Source organism: Phyllostomus discolor, chromosome 6 (genome assembly GCF_004126475.2).
Source record: "Phyllostomus discolor isolate MPI-MPIP mPhyDis1 chromosome 6, mPhyDis1.pri.v3, whole genome shotgun sequence".
Classification (NCBI taxonomy): Eukaryota; Metazoa; Chordata; class Mammalia; order Chiroptera; family Phyllostomidae; genus Phyllostomus; species Phyllostomus discolor.
Window position 1 is genome coordinate 124,592,972 of NC_040908.2, and position 10,325 is coordinate 124,603,296.

Sequence of the window (10,325 nt, forward strand, 5' to 3'; positions counted from 1 at the left end):
AGCAGGGAAAAGACAATGTCTTTCTCAATTACAGAATCTTGCCACAAAAAAAGACTCTGCCCTTAGTATTATTTTATTTACAATTTCCCTAGATAGCCCATCTGGAACATATAATGTGATTAATATCGAAACAATCACTGTGAAAACTTATGGGATACCTAAAAGTTTTGAACAATGTAATTATAAGATTTTATCATGATTACTTTCTTATATACCCCTTGTAGAGCAGATTTTACAGATAGGATTGTATGAAATAAAATCCTTCTTTTTATTTGCAGAAAGTTAATTCTACTGGTCACATTACCAAATTTATACACATCCCTACATCAAGGACTATAGTTTTTTAATACTTGCAACAGATTCATCCATTCCTTTCTTACTTGCTTAGTTACTTTTATCCACAATGTTATTGATACTTCATTACACAGCAAGTGTGTCATGTAAATATAAATATAAAAATGTACGTGACATTTTAATGGTTCTATAAAAAGAATTTGGAGAAATTTTGCATGAAATTTTTCCAGAGTCTTCATGTAAATGCAAATCTCCCCATAAGAAACTTACTGTTCAAAGTGAACTGGTCTGTCTGTAATTGTGTATCTATGCAATACTGCAAAACACGGGTAAACAGCAATCTATTAGGTATTAATCAATTTATCTCTATCTTTATTGAAGGGAAGAAATAAAGAGAAAGGGGGAGAGAAAGAGAGAGAGATAGAAAAAGAGAAATTTCATAGAAGCATCAATAGGGTAGGAAAATTAGGTTGCTCAAGAATGAACACCCCTAAGTGGGTGAAATCCTACATATGTTAATTACATTTTCAAAGGTCAAATTTAATGCTATAGATAGTAATTATTCTCAGATTCACAGACTCATCATTTATTACGCATCTTGTAATGTCAAGCCCTTTCAACTTGTATTTCCTCTTTGTGGCTTATTAGATGAGCCTTTGTATTTTACCCATGTTTTGCAGTTTTTGACCAATGAAATACATTTAGTTCATGTTTACCTAATGGTATGTTGTTAAAATAGTAAATGCTTGATAATTAACTTTTTACTTAAAAATATTATCTTCCAAAGAGGACATCAGTTGGCTAGCAGGTACATGAAAAGGTGCTCAGTATCATTAATCATCAGGGAAATGTTAATGAAAACCACAATAAGATATTACCTCACACCAATTAGAATGGCTATTATAAAGAAAAAGAAAGAAAAAGAGAGAGAAAGAAATAACAAATATAGATAAGGATGGGGAAAAAAGGGAACACTTCTGCACTGTTCATAAGAATGCAAATTAGTGCAGCCACTGTGGAAAACAGTATAAATGTTCTTCAAAAATTTAAAAATGAAACTACCACATGATCTAATAATTCTACTTCTGAGTAGTTATCCAAAGGAAATAAAAATACTAACTTGAAAAAATATCTGCACACCCCTATGTTTACTGCAGCATTATTTACAATAGATAAGACACTGAAGCAACCTAAATGTCCCTTGGTGGATAAATCGATACATAAAATGTGGTATACATACAATAGAATATTATTCAGCCATAAAAAAGGAAATTCTGGGGGATGGAAGGGAAAAAAAAAGGAAATTCTGCCATTTTCTATTACACTGATGCACCTTAAGGGCATTATACTAATTGAAATAAGTTAGATAGAGAAATACAAGTACTGTATGATCCCAGTACATGTAGAATCTTAAAAAAACGGAGCACATGGATACAGAAAATAGATTGGTGGTTGCTACAGGGGTGGGTGCTAAATGGGTGGAGGTGGTCAAAAGGTACAAACTTCCAGGTATAAAATAAAGAAGTCATGAGTACATAATGTAAAGCATAGTAAATATAGTTAATAACATTTAGTGTATATTTAAAAGTTGCTAAAAGAGTAATTCTTAAAAGTTCTCATCATAAGAAAAATTGTAATTATGTGGGTGAGGACTGTTAATTAGACTTTTTGTGGTGACTGTTTTACAATATTTACAAATATCAAGGCAATATACACAAGTATTGTGTTGCACACCTGAAACTTATATAATATTATACAATTCTAACTTGATAAAAAATACAAATATACTTTTTTATTGAATGCAGAATATCAGTTTTCTGTATTATAATAAACTACCCCAGACTCCATCAACCACCACAAATTTATTATCTTACAGTTTTAGTAGTTCAGAAGTCCAGCACAGGTCTCACTGGGCTAAAAATCAAGGTGTTGAGAAGGCTGCTTTCAATTCTGGAGCTCTGGAAGAGAACCTCTTTTTTATGTTTTGTAGCACCTGGACCCCCATTCTCCATCTTCAAAGCCAATAATATTATTTATATCTATCTTCTGTACTCACATTTCCCTCTGACTGTCATCTTCTGCCTTCCTTTTCCACTTTTGAGAACCTCTATGGTTACATATTTTTGTTTGTTTGCTTTGTTGATTAAGTTCCACTTATAGGTGAAATTATATGGTGTTTGTTTTTTACTGCCTGGCTTATTTCACTTAGCATAATGCTCTCCAGGTCCATACTTGAACTACAATAAAAATAAATAAGTCACTAAATAAATAAATAAGAGATACTCAATTTTATTGGCTAGAAAATTAATTTTAAAAAAAGACTACAAGTCTATGACATATGATGGAAAGTCAAAAGAAATAGACATAAGAAAGCCTGAGAGAGAGAGAGCACTGAATTTTACATATAAATTCTGCCCACATCTTTGAAGTACACATGTTTGGGGCAAACTCCAAACAACCTAAGTAAAGCTACAAAAGCTGAAGAGGTATTTTAGCTACTACCTATGGGAAGGAAGATACATGAAACTTGAGATCAGCTAAGCTACCTGCCTGAAAAAATTAAATTAATTGAATTCAGAAAACTATGACAGAACCCAGAGTTTCTGCACCAGAACACTGTATTCTGGAAATCATTCACAATTTCCCAAATGCAGTATACAATCTAAAATCATTAGACACACAAAAATAGAAAAACATCACCTATGCCCCCCACAAAAAAGACAATGGAAACTGATAGCAAGGTAAGCCAGATAAAGAGTAGATACAGATTTCAAAGCATCGATAGAACTGCGGATTAGTATGCTAGGTTAAATAAACCAGTCAGAGAAAGACAAATGCTATATGATATCACTTATAGGTGAAATCTAATGAAAAAATAAACTGACAAACAAAATAGAGTCAGAGGCATAGATACATGAAACAACCTGATTGCTGTTAGAGGGAAAGGAGGATGGGTAACTAGATGAAAGAATGATTAATGAAGAGGGAACTCACTGTATGGGTAAAAATATTTGCAAACGATACATCTGATAAAGGGTTAGTTTCCAAAATATATAAAGAGCTTATACAACTCAACATCAGGAAGACAAACACTCTAATTTAAAATATGTGCAAAAGACCTAAACAGACTCATTTCCAAAGATGGCCAATAAATACATTAAAAAATAATCAACATCATTAATTATCAGAGACATGCAAATTAAAATCATGATATATCACCTCACATCTGCTAGAATGGCTATCTTCAATAAGTCAACAAATACAAATGATACCTCAGACAAAGGTTTGATCTCCAAAATATATAAAGGACTCACACAACTCCACTCCAGGAACACAAACAACCCAAATAAAAAATGGGCAAAGGACCTGAACACACACTTCTCCAAGGAGAACATACAGAGGGCCCAGAGACATATGAGAGGATGCTTAGCATCACTAACAATCAGAGAGATGTAAATTAAAACCACAATGAGACACCACTTTACACCAGTCAAAATGGCCATCATAATCAAATCAACAAACAATTGCTGGTGAGGTTGTGGAGAAAAGGGAACCCTAGTACACTGTTGGTGGGAATGCAGACTCATACAGCCACTGTGGAAGACAGCATGGATGTGGAATTTCCACAGAAAACTAAAACTGGAACTGCCTTTTGACCCAGCATTTCCACTGCTGGGATTATACCCTGAGAACCCTGAAACACCAATTCCAAAGAACTTATACACCCAAATGTTCATGGCAGTCCAATTTACAATAGCCAAGTGCTGGAGCAACCTAAGTGCCCATCAGTAAATGAGTGGATCAAAAACCTGTGGTACATTTACATAATGAAATACTATGCAGTGGAAAGAAAGGAGCTCCTACCCTTCATGAAAGCATGGATGGAACTGGAGAACATTATGCCAAGTAAAGTAAGCCAGGTGATGAAAGACAAATATCATATGATGTCACCTATAAGTGGAACTTAATCAACAAAACAAACAAGTGAACAAAATGTAGCCAGAGGCATGGAAATAAAGAACAAACTGACAGTAACTGACAGGGGAAGAGGATATAACAGGGGAAAGAAGGGTTAGGGTCAAATCAAAGAACCTGTATAAAGGGCCATGGACAAAGACAACAGTGAGGGGAGAGGAATACTGAATGTGGGAGGTGGGGGTGGACAGGGAAGGAGAGAGAAGTAGGGGAAAATGGGACAACTGTAATTGAACAATAATATTAAAAAAAAGAAAGTAGAGCATCTTTTCATGTTCACTGGAAATTTGGATATCCTCCTTTATGAAATCTCCACACAAGGCCTTTGCTAATTTTTCCATGTGGTGGTGTTCTTTTTTCTTATCAGATTATAGGAGTCTTTTAAATATTTCATACTACAAGTCATTTGACTTGGCTATTTCTCTCTCTGTTAATGGTATATTTTATTAAATATGGTGGACACACAATACAATATACAGCTGATGTGTTATAGAATTGTACACTTGAAACCTATAAAATTGTATGAACCAATGTCATCTCAATAAATTCAATAAAAATAAAAAATGTTCCTAGTTTTAATATACACTTACTAATCAATATGTTTCCAATAGTGTTAACATGTATATGTGCTTGTGTCTTATTTTAGAATCATTTTTTACTAAAAGGTTATAAAGATATTCTCTTCTTTTCCAGAAATTTTAATGTTTTCCCTTTCAATTTTTTCTTTTGTTTTTTAAAAATATTTTTTTAATTTTTATTGTATTTATTATGGTGACATTGGTTAATAAAATTACATAGGCTTCAGGTGTACAATTCTGTAATACCTCAACTGGATATTGTATTCTGTGTTCTCCACCCCAAGTCAAGTCTCCTTCTATCATCATTTATTCCCCCTTTACCCTCTTCTACTTCCCCCCTCTTTCCTTCCAGTAATCACCACAGTGTTGTCTTTGTCTGAGGGTTTTTCTTCATTTGTTTTGCTTAATCTTTTCAATTTTTTACTCAGTCCTCCAACTTTTCTCCCCTCTGATAGCTGTCAGTCTGTCCTCTATATCTATGAGTCTATTTCTATTTTGTTACCTTATTTTTTTCATTAGATTCCACATATAAGTGAAATCATATGGTCCTTGTCTTTCTCACTGTGTTATTTCACTTTCCATTCATAATTTATTTGGGGAGGATTTTATGAGGTAAGATAAACATCAAAATTCATTACTTTTTCATACAGCTTTCTAATTGATCCAACAATTTTTATTGAAACATCATCTTTTATCACTGTATTGCAATGTTATCTCTGCCATAATTCAGATAAGTGTACACTTGTGGCTATGTTTCTTGGCTCTGTATTCAGTTTCACTGGACTGATTTTTTTCTGTATTTGAACCAAAACCATACTGTCCCAATTGCTATAGCTTTAGAATAAGTCTTATTTTCTGGCAGTGTGAGTGACTATTCAAACTTTGATCTTCAAGAAAAACTTGGCTATTCCTGGAGATATGTATAATATGTGGTCGATGAGTATGATTTCATTCAAGATAGTCTAGATTGTGCCAAAGTAACACCCGCCTCCATCCTGAATTTTAGTGTATTAAAAAAATCAAAGGTTTAATTCTTGTTTATACTACATAAATAATGCAGGGTTTGGTGGTAAGGAAGAACTTTATTGTCGTCACTCTGGGATCTGTTCTGATGAAGGCATCAGAATGTAATATGGCATCATAGTAAAAGACTCAAGGTAGCCCTGGCTCAGTGACTCAGTTTGCTGGAGCATTGTCCTGTGCACCAAAATGTTGTGAGTTCAATTCCCAGTCAGAGCACATAACTAGGTTGTGGGTTCAACAACCAGTCTGTTGGCAGTAAGGGCAGCAACCCATCTGTGTTTCTCCCCTTCTCTCTCCCTCCCTTTCTCTTTTGAATCAGTATGGGCAAGGAATTTAAAAAATTATAAGTAACAAATAAATCCTCAGGATAGACAACAGCAGGAAGAAAGAAAATGGAGAAGCATACAATCACTCTTAAATGTTTCTTCTCAGAATTGACACTGGTCAGATTTCTTCTACAAATATTTCATTTGCCATAGCAAATCCCATGGCCAAATTTAATTGCCAGAGTCTGGACACATAATTCTGCCATGTTCCTGAAAGAAAGAGAAAACTGGAAATGCCAGTAAGCACAAGTAATGTCTAATTTAAGTGGGCCAAACAAATATTTTTTTAATTTTCATTTTCTGATTACTAAAACATATATTTGCAAGTTGTATATTCTTTCTCAAAAGCCTTCAGAAAACTTTTCCTTACTGTGATTATTTTATCCAAGGCTCACATTGCTATAGATAGTGATATTAACTTTTACATTTATTTATATCTGAATATTATATTATTTTTATCTATAAACATAATGATAGCTAATCTTTGTTATCTATTATGATGAATAAAGCTTTCTTACCTTATCTAAAGTCAGAAGGCTTTGAATATACAGGAAATCTTCATTTAATTTGTCTGATGTGTGTTTATTAGATTTTGGTCTCTTAGATTTTCTCAATAGAAAAAAACCCTGTAGGCTATAGATATTTTTAAGCAAATATGATATATAAATATCAATGCTGCCCTACTTACAACATTTTGCTAGATTTAACTACAAGATTTTATAGGTAATATCTCATATTTCTTATGATATTTATGACCATGCATTAGAATTTCCATGCTTATAAACAGATAAAAATCAAAAGTTTTAAGTGAAGTAAAAGAGATAGTATAACTCTGGCAGACTCCCTTGAACATGGTTCCAAATAACACATCCTTTATGAACTAGGTCCATAATTTTCCACATGATTATTTTAGAAAGTGAAAAGAAGTCAAACACACTTCTAGTTTTGTATGGCTATCTTCAATATATTGGCCCAGTACTTGGAATATTTATTGAATATTAATAAAAGGTTTCTAAAATGCTCTATCCAAATATATATTAATATGCAATCCTACAGCATAATGTGCTTAGCCTTAATAGCCTAATTTCCCCAAGTTTCTTTTTTCCCCTTTCTTTGTTTTTATTGTTGTTCAGTTACAGTTGTCCCAGTTTTCCCCCATTGCTCTTCCCTGCCCTGCCCATCCCCTTCTCCCTCAGTCAGTCCTTACCCTTTTGTCCATTACCATGGGTCCCTTATACATGTTCTTTGATGACCCTTTCCCCCTTCTTTTCTCCATTATCCTTCTTACAACATAGGATTTTCTCTTTTCATCAGCCTATCACCAAACAGCCAGGGTCAACTTAGCACATGTAGAATTAAATTACCACTCATTTAATTAATATAGCTTTTATAATTTTGTATGATTATTCTTTGCTCTCCTTATTTAATTTTTAAATGTATACCATCTTCTGTTTTTCTAGGCGCCAGAGGCCAAAATTTGATAATTTGTTGTGGAGATTTTTATGACCCATAGCTTATGCAAATGAAAATGCAAATAGTAAGAGTAACCAAATTATAGAATTCACATAAAATACATATGTTAATATAAGTAAATTATTTAGATCAGTATATGCTAGTGAGTTAAATAATATTACTCTTATTATTTTGATAACCCTGTCACAAAAACTTTCTGCAATCCCTGAACAAATTTTATTCTGTTGCTTTGATATTTCCTCTGGTGATTTAGAAACTGGTCTAATTTAAAAACTACCCTACTTAGTAATCTACCTCTTACTACTAGCTGAATTTTCAGAAATGAGCAGACTCACTTAACAATCCAAAATGTCAATTTATCATCTGAAAATGTCTGACTATAGTAACTACACTATATAGCTATCTCGAGTATCAAACAATATAAATATAAGCATTTTATAAATGATGCAAACCTTAAAATTATAATATTATAATCAATACATTTATTATTATTCTTAAAATTAAAGGATTATAGAAATTATATTTTTCGCCCTGGCTGGCGTAGCTCAGTGCGTTGAGTGCAGGCTGTGAATCAAAGTGTCGCAGGTTCGATTCCCAGTCAGGGTACATGCCTGGGTTGCAGGCCATGACCCCCAGCAACCGCACATTGATGACTCTCTCTCTGTCTCTCTCTCTCTCTCCCCCCCCTTCTCTCTCTAAAAATAAATAAATAAAATCTTTTTAAAAAAAAGAAATTATATTTTCACTCAAGGAAGTATTTGACTTTGCACCCTCTCTCCTTTTTAGCCCTTCTAATGAGCATATAGAAAAAATATGAATGTGAAGTCATTCTAATACCACCAATGTTTAACTATCTTTTAAAAAAATCCTCAAAACAGTCTCCCTAATCTGCTTGGTCCTTACCCCATAGATTACAGGATTGAAGGCTGGTGGAACTACCACATATAGATTGGCTAAGAGGATGTGGATATATTGGGGGACATTGTGGCCAAAGCGATGTGTCAAGAAAGAAAAAAATGCCGGTGTGAAAAAGGCTAAGATTACACCAATGTGAGAGCCACAGGTGTTGAGGGCTTTGAACCGAGCCTCCCAAGAAGGCAGGCAAAAGACTGCATAGAGGATCCTGGCATAGGAGAGAATAATTAGGAGCACATCCAATAATAAAAGAGAAATGTTGCCAAGGCCAAACAATATATTCACTTTAATGCTATCACAGGCCAGACGGGCAATGCCCATGTGCTCACAGTAGGTATGAGGGATGATGTGATGCCCACAGAAGGGCAGCCTCAGTAGAAGAAACACCAGTGGGGCCACCATGCACAGGCTCCGCAGAATAGCAAAGCCTGCAATAATGCTAATGACTTTGCTGGTGAGTATCATGGTATAGCGAAGGGGTTTACAAATGGCAATGTAGCGGTCAAATGCCATGGCCACCAACACAATGCTCTCCATAGCAGTAAAGAAGTGGATGAAGAACATCTGGGAAAGACAGCTTTCAAAAGAGATCTTCCTGAGGCTGAACCAGAAGATACCCAGCATTTTGGGGATGGTGGCTGTGGACAGGCCCAAGTCAATGGAGTCCAACATGGCCAGGAAGTAGTACATGGGCTCATGGAGACTATGCTCAGTCTGGATCACAAACAGGACAGCAGCATTCCCCAGGAGTGCAACAAGATACAGGAATAGAAAGGGGAATCCAATCCAAATATGCACATCTTCTAGCCCTGGGATGCCCAGCAAAAGGAATGAAGAAGGATGGAGCTGGGTGTCATTAGGGATAGGCATTCTTTCTGCCACAGGTGGCTGTCATGTGTATCAGAGACAGTTATTGACTTCTCTTAGTGAGTCTTGCTCCAATTCTTTTTTTTCTCAGTCTCCTGGCAAAAAGCAAAATAACTTTGTAATATTCATGTTTTCCCACTCAATGTCATCAAAACTTTCTGCAATCCTTACCTGAACATCAGAGGGCACTAGGAATTGAGTCAGTCTCACTCTTCCCCACATCATTACCATTCATAAAAGGTTGAACAAGGACAGAGAGGTGAAGAATGTCAATCAAGTTGATACTCAAAGTAAGGAGTAGGAATAATAAAGGATTTGTTTTGTGTACCTTGTGGTTTTACACACATTGCACTTAAGGTACATGAAAAGTACTTTAGCATATGGAATCCAACCCATTCTCTTGTTGGAAAAATTGAGGACCATTCATATATGCATTATGTACATATATATCTATACATAAATATGTATAGATTTGTGTGTATATATGTATATATATTTGACAATGCATATATTTCTATTTCATTCTAAAATCAGAGGTCACAAACTTACTTTTAATTATTCATGCACCTAAAACTACTTCACACATACAAATTCTCAGAAAACAATGATTCAAAAATGAATGAGTCAGAGGAAAGTCATAGCAACATCCAGCATACCCTAGATAATTATTACCATAGCTTCTATCTTTACTAAATACTCAAAGTCTTCTTTATTTAAAATATTTTGGATTGTGAATAAAGACAAGAAAATAGAGACATTCTGCACAAAGACTTGAGTTAGAGTCAAGTTGGATTTGATTTATAAAATTTTATAAATTGAAATAGTTTCTTCTTTCATTCAATAAACAAAATTTTACGTGCATCTAAAAAGCTAT

General features: G+C 34.3%; 1 protein-coding gene across 1 annotated transcript; it reads right to left on the reverse strand.

Moving 5' to 3' along the window:
• Window positions 1-8,424: 8,424 nt before the first annotated feature.
• Window positions 8,425-9,460, reverse strand: LOC114500439 (olfactory receptor 52E8). The gene has a single exon (XM_028517137.2). It carries the CDS (start codon window positions 9,452-9,454, stop codon window positions 8,516-8,518), a length of 939 nt encoding a protein of 312 aa, XP_028372938.1. The 5' UTR covers window positions 9,455-9,460; the 3' UTR covers window positions 8,425-8,515.
• Between the last annotated feature and the right edge of the window lie 865 nt (window positions 9,461-10,325).